The sequence below is a fragment of the Trachemys scripta genome, chromosome 9, assembly GCF_013100865.1.
Source record: "Trachemys scripta elegans isolate TJP31775 chromosome 9, CAS_Tse_1.0, whole genome shotgun sequence".
Lineage (NCBI taxonomy): Eukaryota > Metazoa > Chordata > Testudines > Emydidae > Trachemys > Trachemys scripta.
In genome coordinates, this window is record NC_048306.1 from 62,121,000 (window position 1) to 62,147,864 (window position 26,865).

Consider the following 26,865-nt stretch of genomic DNA (forward strand, 5'->3'; position numbering starts at 1 on the left):
CTCTATAGTTAGACCAGGCCTCAGTATGATTATTCTTTATTTAATTGTCATCCAAACAAATTAGGAAAATTCATGCTGTTCTATTTCAGAGGCAAAAGAGTTTGTACGGTCTTTATGTAATTGTGTGGGCCTGTGCAATAAATTCCCATGTGTTAACAACTTGTGGTCGGTGATGTAGCCATCTACAGTTTTACCGGAAGTGCTGTTGCAATTTTTGCTATGTTCAGCATGTTTAGAAAATTAAAAACAGGATAGATTACACAGCAGCATGTGATCTAGACCCTTAGCCTTATACAAGATACAGTTTAATTAGTGTTTTATGAAGCTCTATATATATCTAGTGTTGAATCAGAAGTGCATTCATATTTAATCTGTGCTCATGTATAAGGCATACATGTCTATATCACAATAGCTTCATCTGAATGCATACCTTTTGTGCCAAAATCACACCAAACATTAGAAAAACATTTGCTGAAAATCAGGGACAAATTAGACAAGGCACTAAAGCATGTATCTTACTTTAGGCAGGTGGGTAGTGCAACTGGGACTATTTATCTGCATATTGCTTAAGGCCCTTGCTGAACTGGAGCCTTTATGAGCTGACATTCGGTAAACACTTTGCAAATTAAAATGATCAGTCAGAAGAACATCTCCTGATATTAGGCTCTACATTACTTACTTTGGCAGTTTCTTCTGTGTTCAACTTATTACCCTTTAACAGCATAATCTTGAAAGGGTTGCTAATATCCCACACACTCTGAGTCAGCTGCTGCAAGGAAAACAGAAATGTGGAAGTCTTTTTTTTCAATGCAATTTAGTGATCTAGTATTTTATGTATTAAATATTTTTGCAATATTCATGGTTAAAGCTAAAAATGCATGATTAAATATTTAAACTAATTAATAAGAATTTTTTTTTAAATGAATGAAGAAAAATTCAGCTATCATAGCCACAAGACCATTTCAGATGCCCTGAAGGAGCAGGAGAGGAAATAACCCATGTAAACCACATCTTGGGACTAAAATATGCCTGCTGTGATGGTTGACAAATCAGAATAATAAATGTTACCTCCTGTAAGTTTCAAACCTATTCATCTCCCATACATACAAGCTATTTAAAAACAAAACTTTGCAGTAATTAACTACTGTATCACTGAACAAAGTCTCTCCTTGTTCCCAGGATTCACACATATATAAATTGCAATCACATTCTGAGGATAGCAGTTTAATTAACAGACTGATAACATTTAAAAAAAAATCCAATTGTCCGACATGATATTAATAATTAGTAAAAAATATTTCAGAGTTTATTGAATTGGCAGCACTGTGCATTAAATCTGGATTAAGAAGCAGACACAAGACTGCAGCTGATGAAGAGTAGGCATGCAGTTGAAGCTGTGGACTCAATCATTCCCTCATGTAACTTCTCCACTGGTTAGTTACAGGTAATCACCTGCTCTTCTGGCTTGTAGTAAAAAGTAGTGACAATAATAGTGGAAAAGAGGCATTAATTTGGAAAAGGGTAAAAGAATCAAAATGGAAAGGACAGGGTAAAGGCTACAAGGCTTTTATCCTTAATGTAATATCTCGAGCAACAATAGGAGACTCTTGGGAAAGAAGTAAGAGAGGAAAAACATACAAAGAAAAAAGTCATTAGTGGCGTGTCTTAAGTTATTTTTGTTAGTAAATGTTCCTCATATCAACTTACAGTAACTGTTCGTGTTTTTTTTGGTGGCAGAGGAAGAGGAAGATTGGATGATTTTCGGTTTATGGCAGCTTCTATGGCAATCATTTCCTGTTCACACATTTTCTTTATGCTGCAACACTCAACCAGGGTCAGGTGAGGAAGAGTCCTGTTCATCACACACTTACGGATATACTGAAGCCAGACAGAAAATAGTTGTTACAAGCTGATAATCATAATTCCACTCTCATTGTTTAAAACCATTTTAGCTCATGCTAAATTTGACTCATGAACTTCAGATAATTAAGAAAATTAAATTAAGACGATTTTAGGAAGGCTTTTGACGTAGCCCCATATGACATTCTCATAAACAAACTAGGGAAATGTGGTCTAGATGAAATTACTATAAGGTGGGTGCACAGCTGGTTGTAAAAACATTCTCAAAGAGTACTTATCAGTGGACTGTGGCCAAATAGAGAACATTTAGTGGGGTCCGGCTGAGGTTTGTCCTGGGTCTGTTCAATATTTTAATTAATAACTTAGATAACAGCACAGAGAGTATTCTTATATAATTTGTGGATGACACCAAGCAGGGAGGATTTGCAAGCACTTTGGAGGACAGGATTAGAATTCAAAAGGCCCTTAAACTGGAGAGTTGGTCTGAAATCAACAAGATTAAATTCAATACAGACAACTCCAAAGTACTTCACTTAGGGAGGAAAAATCAAGTGCACAAATACAAAATGGGGAATAACTGGAATACTGCTGAAAAGGATCTGGGGTTACAGTGGATCACAAATTGATTATGAGCCATCAGTGTGATGCAGTTTCAAAAAAATTCTGGGGCGTATTAACAGGAATGTCATATGTAAGACACAGGAGGTTTTTGTTCTGCACTATTTGGCACTGGTGAGGCATCAGCTAGAGTCCTGTGTGCAGTTTTTGGCACCACACTTTAAGAAAGATGTGGACAAATTGGAGAGTCCAGAGGAGAGCAACAAAAAAAAGAAGATTTTGAAAATAGGACCTATGAGAAAAGGTTAAAAAAACTGGATATGTTTAGTCTTCAAAAAAGATGATTGAGTCCGGATCTGATAACAGTCTTCAAGTATGTTAAGGGCTGTTATAAAGAGGATGGTGATCTATTGATCTCCATGTCCACTGAAGGTAGGTTAAAGTAATTGCCTTAATCTGCAGCAAGGGAGATTTACATTAGATATTAGGAAAAGCTTTCTACCTCTCAGATGCAAGGAGGCAACACACTGGTACACGCGAGAACACTGGACAATGGTGGATGAAATGAGGGGTGGAAAATATGGCCAAGGACCAAGAGTTTAACCATTAAGGTGAGTGCCAAGGAATCATTGATGTCCACACAGGGCAGGCAGAACCTTGTTTTTTTAAGGTGTCTTCCGAAAGAACTGCACGCAATAAATGACATTATAGCCACGAATTGACCATGTCACACCACCTCAGGATGATTTTCTGTTTCATACTGATCACATACTGGAAATTCAGGTCCTCTAAGCTAAGCCTCTATATATTTTTATATTTATACACAAATGCAGCATTTAATTATTACAGGAGGAACTAACTCATATACTAATACTTGAACATGCCTTTTATGAACAAGATGTTCCAGAAGTCTGAGAAGACTCAGATGGAGTCACGTGCCCATGCAATTAATAAAATGTTATACTTCCTCTCCTGATAAACCTGACACCTCTGTGATTTCTAAATATTATGTGGTTTCACAAGTTATGTCAAAACCAAATTTGGAGCAATTAACTCCTGAAATTTATTGCATTTGGAAGGAAACTTCATAGAAAAAGGGTATTAGTTTAAGCACTAATGTGAAACTTCCCATTACCATGAGAGTCACAGAGAATGCACTTGAAGTAATGAGCCAGCAGCAGTGCAGATACACTATTGTTTTACAGGGAGAAAAAGAGCCTTTGGCATGAATTATTATTATAAATTTGAGAGGTATTGTCACCTGACAAAATAACCATCCAAATAAAACTGATTTTATAATTATATATATTAAAAATAATGGGCCAGATTCTCAACTGATGTAAACTTGCATAGTTCCACTAAAGTCAGTGGAGCTTTACTGATTAACACCAGCTGAAAATTTGGCTCATTATGTCTAAAATTTAAAGTTGAGACAAACTGACAAAAAAAAAAAAAAAGTCTAAGCTCATGACAACACTTCAATCTGAACTAGTGTCATTGGGGCGGGGGGAGCAGTCAGCCTTATTTTTAATATTCTAATGTTGTCCTTATTTTCTGAATCATGATATAATGCTAAATTGGTTCTAATAAGCAAGATAAAATAGCTTTGTTGAGAAATACATTCTACTTCTCAGCATGATAATCCTCGTGAAATTTTCTTTGAAACAATTTATTTTTGTGGTCAACAACGCTTCTAAAATAAATAACCCAGCTGTTCCAAAAAAGTTAATTCCTCAACCAGAAGTTACTCCAGCATAATTGTGAATTAATTTTCCTTGTTTCCAGGCAAAACCCACTTTTGTCTTAAATTTAGAATTCAAAAAATTTAAATACCTGGAACTGAATTAATGGGTGGTCACCAAAAATATATTCCAGTCTTCCACTAATTTGCAACACATAGTCAGAAGGATCAACTTCGTTGTCCTTTCCATGGATAGTCAAACGTTTTCGGATTGCCAATTCATTCAGCTTGACAGGATTTATGTTAGGAGACACTTGAAAACTAAATACATCCTAATAACATAAAAAAGAAAGATTGTTCAACATTCAACTCTTCAGAGAAATGTATTAAAAGTAAGGAAAAATATAAAGTTTCATACCATGCTGTACAAATAAATGAGAGTTTTCAGAAGCACCTAAGTGAATTAGAAGCCTACATCACTTTGGTGCTTTTGAAAATTTTGCTCAATATATTTCAAGTGGAGTGGATATTAGTTGTACACCTTTACCCCAATATAACACGACCCAATATAACATGAGTTCGGATACAACGCGGTAAAGCAGCGCTCTGGGGGGGGCGGGGCTGCGCACTCCGGTGGATCAAAGCAAGTTTGATATAACGCGGTTTCACCTATAACACGGTAAGATTTTTTGGCTCCTGAGAACAGCATTATATCGAGGTAGAAGTGTATTGATAAATGTCGCAAAAGTATCTGTCATAGTTGGATTTATAACCTGATACAATGCTTGTGTATAGGTTTTATTATTACTATTTTAAGTTATTTCATTTGTGTGAATATATTCTCTCAAGGAAAGGTTACTTCAGATATACAGATAACCTCATTTTGGCATGTATCTAGATTTCATATTTGCACTTTCCACAAAAAAATAAAAATTATGAAAATCTATTTTTAATATCATCATTAAGGCAACTATGGTTAATCTGTATATAACTATTGTGAGTGAAACAGAACCATCTCATAGCTTCTAGGAGGGTTAATCTCCTAATCCTGGCTATCATCAAGACAACTTTTAAGAGCACAAAAGCTTAAGTAGAAATATTAGTCTACCAAAACTGAATATACAATCAACATTTTAGTGTTTTCTATTTATGATTTTTATTTTTAAATTTTACCACAAAGGGATCAATAATATGATAACAGTGTTTCTGGGAGCCCTTGACTTGCAGCCAAGCTCAAATAAGGAAAACATAAAATAAAGTCTATATTTGTAATATCTATCTGTTTTAAGCTTGTGAGTTTGCATGCTTTAAATCATAAAGTTACTTGCCTGTATATAACTATTGATTATCATTATTTGTCATGCAGCAGTGCCTAGTGGGTTCAACCAGGTCAAGACAAATAGCAAGTGACAGACCCTGCCCAAAAAAGTTATAATCTAAGACCCAATCCTGCATGTTCTTAATGGAACTGGTCACAGTGAATAAAGTTAAACATGTACATAGGTCTTTGCAGGATTTGGACCCAAGGACTCAAACCTGCAACTGCCTTTGCACAAGCTACCCGTGAAGTCAATTTCAGGATTATGGCCTAAATACAAGATGCAACAAGTGGGCAAAACAGATGCAACACAACACAGAGATATTTATCAAATTGTCCTGTAAGTAAAATCTTGCATTAAAAAAAACAGGCAGGCGGTTAAAAAAATTAGGCTATGCTAGCAGAATTATATTTCCAAAAAATATATTTGATTTTTTGGGGGGAAGTGGCAGATACCTGATGTGATTTATGTACAGAATATTGGAAGAACCTGAATTTTCAGTTAAACATTTTAGATTGATTTCAGAGATTATATGCATATTCCCCAGGCTGCTCTAAACTATTTTTTGTTCTAAAAGAAAGTTATGTAGTTATTGTACCTAAATTAGTTTCTTTGAGACTACCACAGATACAAGTTATGGTGAAATTAAAGAGAGTCTCAAAAAGGAGAAATATATTTCTTCCATAGAAACCTTCCCTCTCTCCCGTCTCAACATGTGTTATGCACAAGTTGATTTGTAACAACTCACACAGAGTTTTCATTTAAAAAAAAATACTCTAGAAAAATGTAATCACTCTTAAAAGCAATTTACAAATGTAGTGTGGTCTAGCTTGCATTATTTTGTCTTGTGTTTTATTTATATATAGATTTCTTGGTAAAAAGCCAAGCCTCTCAAATGGAAAATTATAACCATAATAAACTAAGTCAAAATCAATTCAACATTTTCTCAATTTTAAAATGGTATGGTCCACATCAGCCTCCCTTCCTACAGCTGTTGCCAGACCCCAGGGGCCTCTTTTGTCCCCTAACCCTCACCATAACTAATGTGAGGGAGCCATGGAGTGAAGCAGTTTCTCTCTACAATTGCTGATGCTGAATTACAGACTCTTATTTGGGGAGTATCTTTACATGTATTTAAATGTGAGAGAGAGATGGTTTCTCTCTAGATCAAGGAGCCAGTTTGATTAATGTCATAGTTGGTTGATGTATTCTAGGCAGCTAATCTTGGGGATTATTAGATAATTATTTAGGGGATAACCCTTTTTGTAATTCCTCAGTTTGCTCTCTCTGGTTGAAAGGAGACGCCACTCTCCATTCTTTATTTTTTAATTCTCTTCTGATTATTGCTTTTATAAAACTAACAAAGCACAAACAGAAACACCCAGATAGCGCTAATGTACCAAAGCGGAACTATTAATGGCTATTGGAGCCATCTGGCATCAGAAATGGACTGGGAAGCAATGGAGGGACCACAAGATAGGTTTGATGTGTTCACAGCAATCTAAACCATGGAGAAGGCAGACAGCCAAATTCTGCACTAGCTACAATTTTCACAGTGTTTTTGTATCCGCTTCAGATTCAAAGAATTACAGTAAATTAATCTGGAAGTGACAAATACATGAGCCTCTGGAGCCAGGCCTTCGTTGGGAAGGTACGAGAGAAGATTCATATTAAGCTGGACATGGAAGAATGTTGTTGTTGTTGTTTTGTCACTGATTATCCAGCCTCAACTATACAGTCAGGCTCATTCTTTTTCACCAGATCAGCAAAGTTCTTCTTTACTGTTTCCAATCAATCACTTTTCAATCAGAGAGATTTTATTAGTATCAAGTTTAAAATCAGAACAGTTGATTTAAGAGCATGAATAGCTAAGAGTTGGGTCAGAATTTGCACCATATGTACTCAATGGTTCTGAGAACTTTTTTTTAAAAATCAGCCATCCTGATTCATTCTAGTGCTGTAAAAACAAAGGGAGTCAGACTCCAAGAAGTCATTCCTTCAGAGAACATTTGGGTACAAATGGGAAACAAATTCTATAAAATGCCTGGGGATTCAAATCTCAGACAATCGTGAAAAGCTCTACAATTTAAATGTCACTACTTCAACAAAAAGATCTGGAGTGCTGGAGGAAGTATGCAATCATGAAAAGCTCTACAATTTAAATGTCACTACTTCAACAAAAAGATCTGGAGTGCTGGAGGAAGTATGCAATTTCTTGGCTGGAAAGAACAGTCACAGTCAAAATGAATATTTTGCCAATGTTATCTTTCTTGTTTCAAAATCTTTCTAGTGATCATCCCAGATAAAACCCTAGCAGGAACACAGAGGATATTGTTAGAATTAATATGGAATAAGAAAAGACTACAAGTGAGTGCAGGTACTTTGTACAGAACTTCTCGAACAGAATGGGGACTAGCTAATCCAAATATTCTATAGTAATATTAAAACAAATCAAAGGGGTAGTGGATTGGGAGAGCTCTAACCCAGCCAAACACTGGGTTATAGAACAATTGTGGCAATGTAAACACTGCTAGGCTACCATGGATTAATAAAATATTATGCTCTCCAGAAATTTATACACATCCTTTAGCAAAGGCTACTCTATGGGTTTGGGATAGAACTAGAGATAAGTACTTTCCCCTTACCAATGATACCCATTTCAAAAAATCCAGATCTTAACCTAATCACAAACCAGAGAGCTTTAAAGATTGGGAGAGATGGAATACAAATAGTTGGTCACCTATTCAGTAAAGAAATTTTTCTAACTTGTTTATAACTCAAATTTTTCTAACTTGTTTATAACTCAAAACTAGCTTTAAGTTGCCCACTTTCCCTGGGTATGAATACTTTCAAAATTAGGTATTATGTTTCTCAGCTTTCTAAAAAAACTTTTATATAGAAAGATAACTTTAATACAAGTAATAATATCAACCATGATAACAAAAATTTTAAACTAATTTATAATCAATGTTGGCAGACAAATTTCCTAACCAAAAAAAAATCCACATATGAAAGGACCAGGATAGACAAATTACCCCAGAGGAATAGCATTTGATCTAGAAAAGAGGACCAGTGACCTCAGTCTGTAGCACCACAGGGTACTTTAGGGTACTGTTTCAGTGGTTCCTCACTCCAGTCACTCCAGTTAAAAAAAATATATAGATTGAATGGGGATAAGTGTTGGAGAAATTTTCTAAAAAAAAAAAAAAAAATGACACTGTGCATATATGGTAGATATGTCCTGTCATGAGAGAGTATTGGGATGCAATCTGTAATCAAATATCACAAGTGGATGGATATTTATTACTAATACCCCATGGATTTCCTAGCAAAAAGTCGCACAAAAAGAAGAATTAATCTCGTATCTTCTGGTAGGTGCTTGGACACTCATAGCATCTCACCAGAAAAGGAAAAATATTCCAACAGCAGAGGTATGGTTCAGAAAAATATGGGAGGTTGTGGTTATGGAAAAGTTAACTACCAATTACGTACCCAGCAAAATAGAGGACAAATAGATACTTACATAATGGGGTACCTTGTATTCATTACTCAAAGTATATTCACCTCCAAAAAAAATAGCACATCTGCCCAGGTTTTTTTTTTTTTTTAATATTAATATTTGATAGACATGCCTGGTCTGTTAAATGTATAATCAGAGATTTTATTCAATTTTATAAAATTAGTAGAAATGACAATATATGTGAGGAATTATGCTCATTCTGTAAAAAGGTAACACCCCGTTAAATAGGCAGATTATTCCTGTATGTTTCTTTAAATAACTCACTGTTATAATGATTATTGTTTTGTTTCTGATATTTAAATAGCAAGATTTGTAAACCTGTTAATATGTATTAATTAAATAAAAATAGTTTATAAAAAAAGCAAAGGGAGAACAGTGGGAAGCATGAGATAAGACCTCTTTGTGCTGGACTCCTAAAAGTAACTCTTCATGCTTGTGAAAGCAATAATCCAAAGAGAATTAAAATAAAACTGGCTTGAAACTAGTGCTTTTTCCCCTTCTGGACAGGAAGTGCAATTTTCTGGGTTATTAGCTGGACTACACTTAAGTTCCAACATTAACTATTTTTAAATAAAGTTTTTTGGTTGTGCATGAGAACTATTGTTTACAAGACAAATAAAGGGAGCAGATTGTTCGTCTCACATCAAAGCAAACATGAAGTATAGTTCACATATGAACTGTGTTCCCAAATCAAAAAGTACATGTATGTAAAAAGACTTCTATTCTGGCATCTAGTAAGTAACTCTACCTGGCACTTATCAAAATGAATGGCCACTACAAGATTTCCGCCATAGAGTTTATCTTGAAAGTTTTCTGGGACTGAGGGTTCTTGTTCTGGTGGATAACTGTGCTTTAGCCAATCAACCCAAGACAGGCCCACAAGTGACAGGAGTTTCTCTTCACTGATTCGCCGCATTTTACTACGGAATTCTTTCACTTCAGGATCTTGTAAGGCATCAAACTCATGGAGGCCTAAAAAGATTCAATCAAACAAGGAATATTTAGATGCATAAATATTGTATAGCTATTCCCAACCACACCCCCCCAAAAACCTTTGTTAACAGTGTTAAGATTGCTTATGTGTTTTTAAATCAACATAATCACTAAAAAGAAAATCACCAGTTAAGGCTAAATGAATATTCCATTAGCCTCAGTTCACATATTTTCCCACCTAAACATTTTTTACTTCCAAGATGACACAGAAAATTCTAATCTCTCCAGGACAGTTTTTGTACCAGACCTGGAATTCAATCAGTAATACAGAGAACTTTAGTCCTGCTCTAAAAGAAAATCACAATATAATGTTAACCATGGAGTCACTACCACAACTTATGTAAGATATTACAAGATACTTGATATTTTGCATACAGCATTTTTCTATAGAATTTGTATGCCCTAGAACAAAAAGTCATGCATAAAATTGGGGAGAAAACACACCCCATTTCTAAAATAAAGGAGTTAAAACACTACATTTGTGTTCCTCTTCACCTCATAACATTTTTACTTGATTATGAAGAGACTTATTAAAACTATACCAAGTCACAGCTTGAAAAGTTTTAATGACACCTATTAGCCAGACCCCAATTTGTTCTTGGGGCAACATCCTGGCAAGAAACGCTGCTCTCCAGCCCAGCTACCAAAAAGGGGAGAGTTCCTCAGTTTCTTGCCAGAGTATGGTCCCTGGATCTTAATTGTGGACTCTACCATTTTTAATAAGATTTAGACAAATAATTTTAAAGAGACATTCTGAACAAAAAATTCTAGAAGATAGAAGAGTTTGGCCTTTTTTACCTCAGAAATCTATAGAAAATAAATAATCCAAACTGAGATTCCTCCCCTTGAAGCCAAATACAAGCAATGGTACTTCTTAAACATACAGCAGAGAATTTGGTTGTTTGGCAAATCTCCTGGACTAAGATTTTTTGTTCAGATCCATATATGACATTAGGAAAAACTTCCTAACTGTCAGGGTGGTTAAGCACTGAAATAAATTGCCTAGGGAGGTTGTGGAATCTCCATCATTGGAGATTTTTAAGAGCAGGTTAGAGAAACACCTATCAGGAATGGTCTAGATCAGGGTGGGAAAACTTTTTGGCCCGAGGACCACATCTGGGTGGGGAAATTGCATGCAGGGCCATGAATGTAGGGCTGGGGTGCGGGAGGGAGTGCAGGCTGTGGGAGGGGGTACAGTGTGCAGGAAGGGGCTCAGGGCAAGGGGTTGGGGCAGAGGAGGGGTGCGGGATGTACGAGAGGGCTCAGGGGAGGGGGTTGGGGTGCAGGAGGCGTGCAGCAGGGGGTTGGAGTGCAGGAGGGGTGCTCAGGTCAGGGAGTTGGGCTGCGGGGTGCAGGAGGGGTTCGGACTCCGGCCCAGCGCTGCTTATCTGGAGCGGCTCCGGGATGGCCTGCCTGCCTGGCCTGGCCCTGCGCCACTCTCGGAAGCGGCCGGCACCACGTCCCCGTGGCCCTCCCCCGAAGTCCCCTTGGCCGCAGTTCCCCATTCCTGGCCAATGGGAGCTGCACTGGGTGGTACCCACAGGTAAGGGCAGCACGCAGAGCCCTCTGTCCCCCCCCAGGGGCAGCAGGGACATGGTGCCGGCCACTTCCGGGAGTGGTGAGAGGCCCGTGGCACCGCAGAGCTGGCAATCCCGCGGGTCGGAGTTTGCCCACCCCAGTCTAGATAATACTTAGTCCTGCCATGAGTGCAGGGGATTGGACTAGATGACCTCTCGAGGTTCCTTCCAATCCTATGATTCTATGCTTATTTTGCTTAGTAAGTAAGTTTTAACTTCACTTTATTCCTGTTCATCCTGCAGAACCAGAAGAGCTGCTGAAGAGTGAACTAACTATTCTGGGTTGAGCGTTCCATACAATTTTTAATTCAGTTTTGAGAGCAGAAATGTTAATGCAGTCTGGGGTAAGGACTCAGTTCAACAGCAAGAACAAAAGCCTCTCCATGTCACTGCTAAATAAGAGAGCACCCCTACTCCCTGACCCCAAAAGATCGCAAGATTAAACCACTTTACTTCCCTGCTCCCTCCTATCCTGCAAGGCAGCAGACGGTAGGTAAAGCAGTGTGGCCAGACATAGCTTGAAGACATCAAGGAGAAAGGGTTTGCAAGCCACCAGTTCTCCCTCCCACAAATAATTAGGAAAAGGTAGAAGAAGAGGATGGAAAGATGGTCTGGGTGGCTTACAAGAACTAATGGTGTAGCAAACAGACAAGTTTACTCTAGCATTTCTCTTGGTGATTTTTGAATTAGTACAAATCTGATACTCCAGTCAAAACCAAAAGATTAAAAATTTGCACAAACCAAATTCACTGGTGTAGCTTTGCTAAACCTATGTAAACCAAAAGCAGAAAGATCTCAGCTCTACTTCTTCAATACCTAATGAAGCAAGGGCATATACAAACATCACATTTCTCTCACACTTAGAAAAATATTCTCCAAATTGTGTTAAAGCACCTTTTGAGAACCCGGCAAAGTTCATATTGGAATGAATCATTTTTTCCAAAGCACAAAATAGGAGCCCAAGGCTAGCTCTGTCCATAAATGTCTTGCAGAGTCATAAAAACTGGAATAATCAAATAATCTTTCAGAATACTATTTTTGGAGTGTTTAAATAGGCTATGTCAGTAATGGCTCCATTGTCAGTTTGAACAAACAAGCAGACAGTTTGCTGCTGAAACCTAAACAAAACTTGTAGTCTGTATAAAAGGACTAACAATTCTCCATTGTTTTGCTATGCAATGTATGACCTCACTAGTCCCTATTTATCTTCATTTGTATCTGAAAGTGAATAATTTGACGATATATTTAAAGATGAAAATTCTGTACTAAAAAGGCCAAAAGCAATTCACTCATAGAGCAGTGTTAAGCCTCTACAAAATAGCTTAACACCTTTTCATTGTATGTTGAAAGATGTCTAAGTGCAACTATTAAGAAACCATGAATCATACCAAGCTAGCTGAATCAAAAAGCCACCAACTACGCAAAACAAGAATAGGTTTCTACTAGGGCTGTCGATTAATCGCAGTTAACTCACGCAATTAACTGACAAAAATACATGGCGATTAATCACGCTGTTAAACAGTAGAATACCAACTGAAATTTATTAAAATATTTTTGGATGTTTTTCTACATTTTCAAATATATGGATTTCTATGAAAAACAATAGAAAGTATACAGTGCTCACTTTATATTATTTTTATTACAAATATTTGCACTGTAAAAAATAGTATTTTTCAATTCAACTCATGCAAGTACTGTAGTGCAATTTCTTTATCATGAAAGTGTAACTTACAAATGTAGATTTTTTTTTGTTACATAACTGCACTCAAACAATGTAAAACTTTAGAGCCTACAAGTACACTAAGTCCTACTTGTTCAGCCAATCGCTAAGACAAACAAGTTGGTTTACATTTACGGGAGATACTGCTGCCTGCATCTTATTTACAATGTCACCTGAAAGTGAGAATAGGCATTTGTTGCATGGCACATTGTAGCTGGCATTGCAAGGTATTTACGTGCCAGATATGCTAAACATTCATATGCCCCTTCATGCTTCGGCCACCATTCCAGAGGATATGCTTCCATGCTGATGATGCTCATTAAAAAAATAAATAATGCATTAATTAAATTTGTGATTGAACTCCTTTAGAGAGAATTGTAGGTCTCCTGTTCTGTTTTACCCACATTCTGCCATATATTTCATATTATAGCAGTCTTGGATGATGACACAGCACATGTTCGTTTTAAGAACACTTTTACAGCGGATTTGACAAAATGCAAAGAAGGTATCAATGTGATATTTCTAAAAATAGCTACAGCACTCGATGCAAGGTTTAAGAATCTGAAGTGGACAAGGTATGGAGTACGCTTTCAGAAGTCTTAAAAGAGCAACACTCAGATGCAGAAACTACAGAACCTGAACCACCAAAAAACTGAATCAACTTTCTGCTGGTGGCATCTGACTCAGATGATGAAAAATGAACATGTGTCGGTCCACTCTGCCTTGGATCGTTATTGAGCAGAACCCATCATCAGCACGGACGCATGCTCTCTGGCAGAGCCATCCCTTGGGTGGGGCGAATTGGGGCGACCGCTCTGGGCCCTGCACTTTGGGGGGCCCCGCAGGCTGGTGTGATTGGCCGGCGCAGTCGGTCCCGGAAGAGATGAATCCATCATTTCTGCCCCAGGCCCCGCATGCCGCTAGGGATGGCCCTGTATGTCTGGAATGGTGGTTGAAGCATGAAGGGACATGTGAATCTTTAGTGCATCTGGCATGTAAATATCTTGCGACACCAGCTACAACAGTGCCATTCAAACATCTGTTCTCACTTTCAGGTGACATTGTAGACAAGAAGCGGGCAGCATTATCTCCTGTACATTGTAACCAAACTTGTTTGTCTGAGCGATTGGCTGAAGTAGGACTGACTGGACTTGTTGGCTCTAAAGTTTTACATTGTTTTATTTTTGAATGCAGGGGTTTTTTTGTACGTAATTCTACATTTGTAAATTCAACTTTCATGACAAACAGATTGCACTACAGTACTTGTATTAGGTAAACTGAAAAATCCGGTTTCTTTTGTTTCTTTACAGTGCAAATATTTGTAATAAAAATAAATATAATGTGAACACTGCACACTTTGTATTCTGTGTTTTAATTGAAGTCAACATATTTGAAAAAGTAGAAATTATCCAAAAATATTTAAATAAATAGTATTCTATTATTAATCGCAATTAATTTTTTTAATTGCTTGACAGCCCTAATTACTACCTTCTTACACACATTAGGATCCTTATCCTAACACCCTTCACCATAGAATACTTTTTTCTGATCACTAAAAACAACTAAGCAGGCCTTTAAAAATCAACTCAGGTGTTAGGAATGTCTTTGGACGTAGACCCTTGATCTTCTGTTTCAGACAGATGTTAATGTGATACAGAAGTTCTGTACTGAGTTTCAAGGGGCCTCCTTCTCTGGCAAGATGTATCACAAGGAAAATAAAAAATAACCCCCTCTCCACACACACACACACACACACACACACATGTGATGGGGGAGCAGGAAAATATTTGTCTGTACTTCTTTGGAAATATCTCATGGGATTTTCACTTATAGGTCTTATGATCCCTGTGTGAAACTGGCAGAATTCCCCCAGCCCAAAGCTTTTTGGCCCTCTGAGGCAGTAATAGTTCAAAATGAGTCCTGTTTTACGAATCCCTGACTAGCAAAGGCCACTACCCTTATAAACTTCGAGCCATATGCTTTTTGATTGTGATTAGGCAGGAGCTACAACTATTATCACTATCATATCAGCTCTTCCATCTCTGTTCTTTTTGGCTCTCTGCAGGAAACTTCTTGCCTGATTATGGTCAATCAGGGACTGGCTAAGGCTGAAGTAGCCGCAGTTGGAGGAGCACTAACAGTGCAAGCAGGGAGGTCTGTGCTGAGTGCTTTTTCTGTCTCAGAAGTCAAACTTCTTTGAGCTAGGGAGTTCTGCTAAATCTCATGATGGGAGCTGGAGGACAAAAAAAGAGAACCCGTTAAAGATCATATCTTCAGAAAATTGATCTAAGTGGCTGTAAATGTCATGCCACTGTCATCATTAATCAGAAGTGATTTGGATTTTTATTATTTTTGTTAAATTATATTTCAAACTAGCAGTAAGACACTTTATCCACTTCATGTCTCTTGCACTTTTCAGATGGTTCCAGCCACTTGAACTTCATTCTTGTGCATTGTGACTTCACCAGATATGTGCGATAATTGCTCAGAAATACACTGTATCGTTTGTTTTTGTTAATTCTATTTATTCTGGTTACAAAAATGACCTCACTACAATTTTTGAAACTTCTGGTGTTAGTGTTATAATGGTGTTTGTGTTATAATGGTGTTTAGAATTTTTTTAAAGTTACATTTTCTATCTGCTTTAGAATGGGTAGTTCTAGAAGATAAGGGCTGTGGCAGAGATATCATGGTCTCTGTGAAACTAACTTACACAAAATAAATTCTCCCTCCCTTTTCCAAATAAAACAAAAAGAGAAAAAATTCAAAATTACCTTTTCCTATAAGGACACCTATTTTGGAATCCAGTTTTTCCCCTGGGTCACAGTTCCTTGTCACTAGTTTGAGGACAGGAAGAAAGGGTCTAACATCACACAGCCTTCGCGTTTCATCCTCTAGTTCCTCACGTACAGCCGTCTGGTTCACACATGAGAACATGTAAGAGTCAATCTCCATAAGGAGGTGAAATAGAGGGTAGCTGTGTGCCTGCTTCCATAGTAGCTGCAAATAAGAAATAGATATATATTAAGGTACCAAAAGCAATGTTGAGGGTTAAGCGTAAAATTTATCTTCTGAATGCTGATATTCTTCACAATGTTAGGGCTTTATCCTAATGGCACGGTCTCACTGATTTCAGAATCAGACCATTGTGAGACATTCAGATACTACATTGATGGGGCCATATCAATACCAGGGAGAGAGAGAGAGAGAGAAGGTAAATTGAGCACTAGAATGTGCTCCTGAATTATAATACACCTCTACCCCGATATAACGCGACCCGATATAGCAGCACTCCGGGGGGGCGGGACTGCACACTCCGGCAGATGAAAGCAAGTTCAATATAATGCAGTTTCACCTATAACGCAGTACGATTTTTTGGCTCCCGAGGACAGCGTTATATCGGGGTAGAGGTATACTAGAAAATCAACATACAGTGAACTGTTTGCAGCTTATTAAATTTTTATAGCTACATACCAGTGTGTTTGTTAGGCCTTGTCTTTACTGCTAAATAAAGGTATATTTTTATCTCAGGGTAACTAAGGCATGTGAGCTACCTCCAGATAAAATCAAAGAGAAGGCACAGTAGTTTTATGTGAGGCAAACTAGGAGAGGTCAGCCCCCGTGGGGATGTATAATGCTGACTTCTCCTAGTTTACCTGGTGGTAAAACTAACATACCTTATCTTCATTGCATTTTTATCTGGAGAAACCGGAATTAAAATTCACTTTTTTTTTTTTTTTTTTTTTTTTTTAAAGTAGTGAAGACGAGGATTTAAAATAGTAACAGAGCACAGACAGATCCTAGAACCAGAGCTCCTTTGTGCTAGTCAGCAAACTGTCACTCTCCTCCATCCACTCTGGTGCCTCCTCCTCCACCCCGCATCACAACTATCTCCTTTCCCAAAAATTTTTGCGGATAATTTTTTCTCCTATTCTCATTCACAGTGAAAAATCTAAAAGATAGTAGGGGGAAGGGACAGAGTGTGAGCAAAGGGGAGACATGTTGAGAATTTCAAAAAATAAGACTGATAAATAATGTTATCCATTGTTTCCATTTAATATTAATTCTTTCCACAGTTCTAAAAAAATCACAGCTATGTACATAAAGTAGTTGGGATAAACAACTGATACTATACAGGTCTCATGCTTTTTTCAGTAATTCCAATAAGCTGTGGGTTTTATTTTATCACTATGCTGAGTTAAAAAAAAAAAAAATCCTTACCCTTTGGCAAACATTTCCCGTCAACAATTTCTTCCCATAAAAATTCAGACTAAGTCTTTTGACTAATTTTCATGCCATCTATTACATTTAAATTACCAGTATAGCAAACCAAAAAATGAACTTTCAGTATTTTCATCTTATGTTTGAGATACCGTAGTGTTATAGGGATAGGGTAGCTACCCTTTAAATAGTTTGTGACCCATTCAATGTTTTAGAAGCCACCAGAAACCATATCAGCAGTATGTATGTAGCTAGGCCTTGCATGTTTGTGTATATTTAGTAAACATGATTATCTATGATACAACTGTACCCATATTTCTTCATTTTTTGTTGTTACATAATAAAGAGACAGCTACACTAAACGCCAGAGCCTCACTGTACTAGGTACAAACAAATTATATCCCTGCCCAAAGGAGCTTACAATCGAAGTTTCATCTAACACAATACAGTAGAACCTGAGTTACGAACACCAGAGTTATGAACTGAACAGTCACTCAAACCCCTCATTTAGAACCATAAGTATGCAATCAGGCAGCAGCAGAGACTCCCCTCCCCCCCCCAAAAAAAATAAAAAGGCAAACAGTACAGTACTGTGTTAAACGTAAACTACTGAAAAAAATAAAGAGAAAGCAGAATTTTTTGTTTGCATGGTTGTGATGCACTCCATATGCTTTATAAAAAATATGTTTATAAGTGTGAATATAATGTAACTGGAATATGCTTTATGCAAAAGGTCTCTTGTAAGGTATCACAGCAAAGCTTATAATCTACTGAGTGTGTTCATCCTATTTGTATGCATGTATCCATTCTTGTATCTGTAACTAGAAATATGAAGTATAACTCTGAAGTCCTATTGTAATTATGCAAAGTGTGGGCCCTTAATGGTGGCTTGGAATCTTGCCATTGACTAACTAGGACAATTGGTTGTAAATGGCTCTGTTTACTTCCAAGCCTTCCTGTGAGTCAGTCCAGGAAGAATGGAGGCTTGGGGTCTTACAGGACATGTGTCCATGTCACCTGGTACTGGAATCCATCTTAAACCTAGTGCTTTTCCATTTAGAAAGAGAGGTGGGAACCCAGAGAGACAAAAGATCCCGACCTTGTCCCAAAGATATCAAAGGGGGTGGAACAGAACAGAAGGGTCCTCAGTCATGTGAAATCCCCCGCTTTTCACTTAAGATGCCTGCTGGAACTAACAAGGTCTGTACCAGGGGAAAGTATTGGGTCCAGACTAGGAAGGAGTCTAATCTGTGAAAGAAGCTTTTTGGAACATCTCTAAGGGTGAGATTTACCTGTATTCAGTTTCTTAATGTATTAGGCTTAGACTTGTGTGTTTTGTTTTATTTTGCATGGTAATTTACTTTGTTCTGCCTATTACTTGACACCACTTAAATCCTACTTTTTATACTTAATAAAATCACTTTTGATTATTAATTAACCCAGAGTAAGTGAATAATACCTGGGGGAGCAAACAGCTGTGCATCTCTCTCGATCAGTGTTATAGAGGGCAGACAATTTAGGAGTTTACCCTGTACAAGCTTTATACAGAGTAAAACGGATTTATTTGGGGTTTGGATCCCATTGGGAACTGGGTGTTGGGTGCTGGAGACGGGAGTACCTGCTGAATGGTTTTCTGTTAAAGCCTGCAGCTTTGGGGGCGTGGTTCAGACCTGGGTCTGTGTTGCAGCAGACTAGCATGTCTGGCTCAACAAGACAGGGTTCTGGAGTCCCAAGCTGACAGGGAAAATGGGCTCAGAGGTAGTTTCAGCACATCAGGTGACAGTCCCAACAGGTTCTCTGTGACCGAACCTGTCACAATGGTAACGTTTCAAAGCTGTATTAAGTCAATGTTCATCTGTAAACTTTTGAAAGAACAACCAGAACGTTTGGTTAAGAATTACGAACATTTCAGAGTTATGAACAACCTCGATTCCTGAGGTGTTCGTAACTCTGAGGTTCTACTGTAGATTGATATGACAAACTGGTGGGGAGCACAAGACTATTGAATATTAGACTAACAATGAGACTATTAGAATCAATAGGATAAGCAGTGGTCACAGGATGCCAGCTGCCTAACCACGATTACGTTTGTAGGCACCATGACACAAGTGGGTTTCAAAGAAAAATGTAGAGAAGGACAATAAAATAGCCTTTTACAGGTAACCCACTATTCATAAAGGTCAGCATGGAAGATAAGCCCAATTCTAATCTTCCATTGTTTTTTTCTCCAGATAAATACCTCTGGAGTTACTGCTAATTTACACAAGTGCACATAACTTCAGAATCAGGCCCCCGACATTGAGTTTCACTGCACCTATTCATTTCAACATGGAAAATTAGTTAATATTTCACTGACATTTTTTAATTTAGATTTTTTTAAAGCTACTTTCATTTTTACACTTTCCTAAATTGCATCGATATAAGCATCATAACAGGAAAGCTGAAATCATTGACAGAAAAGGAGTTCTGTCTCTTCAGCTACTGTTCAAGTCTTGTGTATAAAGTTTTATATCCTAGCTTTCCTAAAGCTTTTTTGGAACAAGAACTAAAGAACCAATAGTGTGATCTCAAAGGTATTTTAAATCTTCGGCTAAACAAAGAACCCTTCAAAGTGCTTCTGTTGAGTAGAGCCAGTTTTTCCATAGATTTTTAAGGCCAGAAGGGACCATTAAATCATTTAGTCTAACCACCTGTATATTACAGGCCTTTAAAATTTCACCCAATATCACCTCTGTATTGAGCCTTAATAACTTGCATTTGGCTAAAGCATATCTTTCAGAAAGGCATCGAGTCTTGATAAGAAAACATCAAGAGATACAGAATCCCAATAATTCCCTTGGTAGTTTGTTCAAATGCACAAGTAACCTCACTGTTAAAAATCTGTGTCTTATTTCTATTTTTTTGTTGTCTGGCTTCAGCTTCCAGCCATTGGTTCTTGTGATGCTTTTCTCCACTAAACTAAACTAAAGAACACTTTTGTTATCTGCATTTTCTCGCCGTGAAAGTATTTATACTTTCACATCTCAAACTATTTTGATTAGTTAACCAGACTGAGCTCTAAGTATCTCACTGGCATTTTCTCCAGTCCTCAAATCATTTTTGGCTGTTTATTCCATCTTTTCCAGTTTTTCAACATCCTTTTAAAAATAGGAAGCAAATATGGTATTCTAGAATAGGCCTCACCAGTGCCATATAAAGAGGTAAAACGAACTCACTGTTTCTGTTTATACATTCAAATGATCTCATTCTTTTCAGAGTCAGTGTTTTCCAAGGAACAGTTCCCCTATTCTACAGATATGGCCTGCATTCCTTTTTCCTAAATGTACAGTTTTGCATTTGGCTGTATTAAAATGCATTTTATTTGGATAAGCCCAGGTTGCCAAGCAACCCAGATCACTCTGTACGATTGCCCTGGCCCCATCATTATTTATCACTTCACCAATCTGTGTGTCAGTATTTTATCCACAGTATCTACTTCTAGATCATTGATAAAACTGTTTAATAGCACTGGGCCTCATACAGATCCCCATGACACCTCCCTCAGAACACCCCCATTCGATGATGACCCCCCCCACGGATGACTACTTTTTGAGATCTGTCACTTAGCCACTTAACCCATTTAACATATGCTCTATTGATATATTATTTATGCTAATTTTTAATCAAAATGTTGTGAGGTACTAAGTCAAACACTTTACAAAAATGTCTAAATATATTACATCTACACAATCATATTTTGTAAACCCAACATGTAATCTCAAAGAACAAAATAAGATGTTTGAAGAGAACTGTTTTCTGTAAAACCATGTTGACATTATATTCCTATCCTTTAATTCTTTATCAGCTTAATGACATACGGATTTTTCCATTATTTCACTCAGAAATAATGTTCATTGTTACCTGGGTCATCCCACCTGCCCTTTTTGAATACTGGCCCGTTGACACTCTTCCTATCTTCTAGGGTTTCCACCATACATTTATTTGACTGCAATGTAAAATTTATTCCCCTTTTTAAGTATTCAATTATTAGTGAAGATGTCATTTACTCTAAAATACAAGAGAACAACTGCATATGAAATTATTTTAATAGGTACAGAATGTCTTATTTTATGAAGACAAAAACATTAAGCCACCACCATGTCAATACACTTCTCATAATCAGCTCACTGGAAACTAAAATATCTCATACTGCAGACCCTTAAACGTACTACACTGACAGTTCTTTGAACAGAGGATTTCCCTCTCAAAAGCAAGGTACCTGCACTGCAGATGTCCCTATATCACCTTCTCTATGTGCTGCAGCCATTATCTGGAAGGACCACCTCCACAGATTAAAAAAATAGTTCAGTCTTCATGGTTATTCAATTATTGGCCTCTAATATGCTGACGAATGCCAACAAGGATGCTGACTGTGCTGTGGTCACCTGTTCACTAAGGAATGGTTTGAGAAAACCACCCTGTTTCACATAGTCACAACCATCCAATGGTAGTTTAGGAGCCCATAGATCACTACTGACATATACTCTATTTAAACCATTGAATTAGAAGTGAAAAGGCTTCATTATTTCATTAGCATTCCTCTGACCCACCTAGCCTATTTAGACAATAGGCATGAGGTTTTTTCCTCCTTTTTAGGGGGACTTGGGTTCCTTTACATTTCTGCCAAAGTCTTGAAAATCTTCCCCTTTTATCCTGAACTTTTAATTCCCCACTTTGCCTACAGATCTGGTCATCTCTCTGGTTAAAGTCTCCCTCTGAAGCAAATTAAAAATCCTACTTTACTTAGCAGGTGATTTTTTATACAGCAATATAAGGATCTCCAGTGGAAGCTGAACATACCATTTCTATGACTCTACCAGCCTGAGGGAAAATAAAAGGATAGGGTTACCATTCGTCCGGATTTACCCGGACATGTCCTCCTTTTTGTGCTAAAAATAGCGTCCGGGGGGGAATTTGTAAATCACTCAAAATGTCTGGGATTTCCCCCCTCCCCCGGCAGAGCAGAGCGAGCGGCTGGGAGAGCTGCAGGAAAGTCACGGGCTGGACTCCGGAGCAGCTGTAGAGGAGCTCTGAAGTTTGCAACTGGGATTCCCTTGACTTTTGAGACCTGTAAATATCAACACTAATCTCAGCTAGTTTGCTTCTGTAGTAAAGGAGGTTTCTAGCCCTCTCATTGTGGACAGCCTTCACAATATAAATAAAGCATTCAGGTAGAAAGTATGTGTGTGTATATATATATATATATATATATACACACACACACACACACACACATATATACATACACACACACACACACAAAACTTTATAAATAAATAAATAAATCATTCAGTTAGATTGTGAAGGCTGTCCACAATGAGAGGGCTAGAAACCTCCTTTACTATATCTATATATATAGATATATATATCTATCTATATATATATCTATATATACATACATACATACATACATACATACACACACACACACACACTTTTTAAAATTTAATTTAAATTTATATATTTATTTTTAGGTTATTTTTAACAGGTGATACATGCACCTCTAACCCCCTGAAATGGCGCCTGAGACCAACTAAGGCCAGAGGTAGGAGAGAAGTGTTGCTTCAAATCATTTTGCTGGTCATTCTCTGGGTCCCTGCTCCAGCTTTGGAGAAATGCACTTTAAATCAAGATCAATTGAGCTGTCTCACTAGACGACCAAGTTAGTCCATGCATCTAATTTGAATAAAATAGGGCTATTGTTTATTTACAGTAAAGAAAGCTGGGTTTGAAAGACATCCAATTCTGTGTTGCTAGAAACAAAAGGTACGTTTCTCAAGTCTTCAACTGTTATGCTCTGCAATGTTTGCTTATATTCCACTAACACTTTTTGAGACTGGAATTAAGAATCTCCACTGAAGTTTCCATTGTAAAACACTTGCATGATTCTTTTGGCTATAGGGAAATTGCTCTTGACCTTCCAATACTGAATTTTCATCTTTATGTTTATCAGCCCTAGAGGCTGAGTTCTTCATATGGAAAACAGCACCAAAATGATTTAACTTTTTATAATTTAAGAAAAGCCACAAAAATGTTACTTTCAGTGCATTTTATGAAACACTTCAAGTTGATATGGAACAAAACATGAGTGCTCTTGGCACATACAATGCCACAGCTGTTTAATCAGTATAAATTTGTAAATGTTCTTCATATTTGTCAAGCATGGACAGACAAAAATAAATCCAATTACAAAAAGACTTTAAAGTGTATATTTTTTGCACATCAAATATTAACAGCAGGCCTCTTTCAGGTGGCTTCATAATTACTTATTACTAAGACTTTATCCTCTCTCAAAATTGAATAAAAAAAGAGGTGTTTAATACAATTAATGTTTTATTCAAAGGGCCAGATAGGAGAGGGAAACTTAACAAAATGAAGCCTTAAATGAATATATTTGAATTTGATGACTGCAAGTCTCATTGGATGTAAATTAAATAGCCGGGGCTTGATTTATGAAGGAGGAATCTTGAGTTGTGTGCTTAAAATATGAGGGGAAAGGAGAGCACAGAATTAGCAGCCGAAAGGGTTAATGGGAGGTGTGGGGGTGGGAGGGAGAGATAGTATATTAAAACTAAAAGAAATTTAAGAAAATTTCATTATAAATTTAGAAACGAACAAAAATATCCATTTGTGATTTTACTGATATATATGAAAATTAAGCAGGGCTTGAGTGAAAACAAAACTTCAATACATATCCAGTTTCCAACTGTCAGATGAACTACTTCAGAATTTTCTTCATTTTCTTAAAAGTTCTCCTGGCAAAACAATTCCCACATAATTTCAAAACTCAGACTATTTTAGGGTCACTGATCCCTGGATTCACAAATCTGAAGTTGTGTGTCTTTTTTTCATGTATTACAGTTAAAAACCACTATCTTCTTGCATAATTTTATTATCTACAATCTGTCTTGCACATTATCCAGAGATGGACAGCAGACTGGGATTCCATAGATTTGATTCAATTCCCAATAATGCCACAGACTGTCTGGGCGAGTCACAATCTCTATGGCCCCAATTCTTGACTGTCCTGTATTTTGTGTAGTCATGTACATCAGTGCAATGTGGGTGTATGATGCCTCCATTCTGATCTGTACATGTGTAAATGACTACACAAGGTGCAGGGCAACAGAGAACTAATGGCTCTATGGCTCAATTACCCCTTCTCTAAAAGGGAAGGGACCATCATGATCATCTAGTCTGACCTCCTCATTGTAGGTCACAGAACCTTACTCACCCACTCTTAATAGACCCCTTTTTAGACTGCGACTGCACATTGAGTGGATGTTTTCAGAGAACTATTCATCATGACTCCAAGATCTCATTCTTGAGTGGTAACAGCTAATTTAGACCCCATCATTTTATATGTATAGTTGGGATTATGTTTTCCAATATGTATTACACTTTGCATTTTTCAACATTGAATTTCATCTGCCATTCCGTTGCCCAGTGACCCAGTTTTGTGATATCCTTTTGTAGCTCTTCGCAGTCTGCCTGGGACTTAACTATCGTGAGTAGTTTTGTATCATCTGCAAATTTTGCCACTCACTGTTTACCCCTTTTTCCAGATCATTTATAAGTATGCTGAATAGGACTAGTCCCAGTACAAACCTATGGGGGACACTACTATTTACCTCTCTCCATTCTGAAAACCGACCATTTATTCCTACTCTTTGTTTCCTATCTTTTAACCAGTCACCAATCCATGAGAGGACTTTCCCCTCTTATCCCATGACAGCTTACTTTGCTTAAGACCCTATGGTGAGGGACCTTATCAAAGGCTTCTTGAAAAATCTAAGTACATTATATCCACTGCACCCCCTTGTTCACATGCTTGTTGACCCCCTCAAAGAATTGTTCACACTTCCCCAACAAGTTATGTTCATCTATGAGCCGGACAATTTTGTTCTTTACTATAGTTTCAACCAGTTTGTCCAGTACTGAAGTCAGGCTTACCGGCCTGTAATTGCCAGGATCACCTCTAGAGCTCTTTTTAAAAATTAGCCATCCTCCAGTCATTTGGTACAGAAGCGGATTTAAAGGATAGGTTACAAACTACAGTTAGTAGCTCTGCAATTTCACATTTGAGTTCTTTCAGTACTCTTGGGTTAATACCATCTGGTCCTGGTGACTTATTACTGTTTAATTTATCAGTTTGTTCCCAAAACTCCTCTAATGACGCTTCAATCTGGGACAGTTCCTCAGATCTGTCACCTAAAAAGAATATCTCAGTTTTGGGAATCTCTCTCATAGCCTCAGCCGTGAAGACTGATGCAAAGAATTCATTTAGTTTCTCTCCAATGGCCTTAGCGTCATTGAGTGCTCCTTTAGCATCTTGACCGTCCAGTGGCCTCACTGATTATTTAGTAGGCTTCCTGCTTCTGATGTACTTAAAAAAATTTTGCTATTACTTTTTGATTCTTTGGCAAGCTGTTCTTCAAATTCTTTTTTGGTCTTCCTAACGATATTTTTACACTTCATTTGCCAGAGTTTATGCTCCTTTATTTCCCTCACTAGGATTTAACTTCCACTTTTTAAAGGATGCCTTTCTGTCTCTCACTGCCTTTCTGTCTCTCATTAGCCAAGACGAGTAAGATAGGGTGCCCCAAGCAGCTAAAGAGTCCCCTTATTTTAAGCTCTGAGGCAAGATGGAGAAGGGAGGAGAACTGGACGGGAACAGATGCATTCTATTGTAGATTTAGAAGCCCACTGAAAGTTTCAGACTGTGTCATCATTTAGGAATGAAGTCCATGGCAATCCTGCAGAGTTTGAGTGAAAAATAGAATTTAAATGAAGTAAGGTGAAATGTTTCTTTCCACTCCTGAAACCATAAGCACTTGAAATTTGTAATCTGTAATTTGTATACTGGGTATTCCCTAGACACATGGAGAGTAAGGAGCCCCTCTACTTTACTGTTGGATCAAAGAGGCTCACTGAGTATCTCAAGTTAAAAGCTTTTTAATGCCTTTTTCTTGATCACCATCCTTATGGCCAAGGAACATTTACAACCATTTTAATAGTCTGACTCCTAGCAAAAGCAGACCAGATAACTAGGCCGTAACCTCCTCAGAGAAACAACTTCTATATCTGTATTGTACTCGATAAATAAAAGTAATCATAAAAGAGACAGTAGAGCTAAAGGAATAGGTTCATTTGTGCATCCATGATGACAACAAACATAGCACCTTGGGTTTCTTTGTGGATCTTCCAGCTGAGGATGTGGATCTTTATCAGCCCTGCTTTAAAAGGATTGATACTGAAATCTCTAAGAAACAATGTATGGGTAAGGTTTAGGCCTGTTAGTCCCTCTTTTAAAGAAGTCGTCTACTGAGCTAGAGCACTTAGATATGCTACATCTCAACAGTCAAAATATGGCACCA

The 26,865-nt window shown here is 37.5% G+C and overlaps 1 protein-coding gene across 6 annotated transcripts in view; it reads right to left on the bottom strand.

Annotated features, from left to right (window-relative positions):
- The window catches only part of PIK3CB (phosphatidylinositol-4,5-bisphosphate 3-kinase catalytic subunit beta), a 205,981-nt gene that overhangs the window by 78,688 nt on the left and 100,428 nt on the right, over window positions 1-26,865 (bottom strand). For 5 of the 6 annotated variants that reach the window (XM_034780765.1, XM_034780766.1, XM_034780763.1 and 2 more), the window contains 5 exons: window positions 16,003-16,228; window positions 9,687-9,910; window positions 4,252-4,431; window positions 1,708-1,878; window positions 680-769 (listed from right to left, as the gene is read on the bottom strand). In XM_034780765.1, coding sequence (XP_034636656.1) covers window positions 680-769; window positions 1,708-1,878; window positions 4,252-4,431; window positions 9,687-9,910; window positions 16,003-16,228 — 891 coding nt within the window. The remainder of the gene's footprint in view (window positions 1-679; window positions 770-1,707; window positions 1,879-4,251; window positions 4,432-9,686; window positions 9,911-16,002; window positions 16,229-26,865) is intronic. The other variant, XM_034780769.1, reaches the window with a different exon arrangement.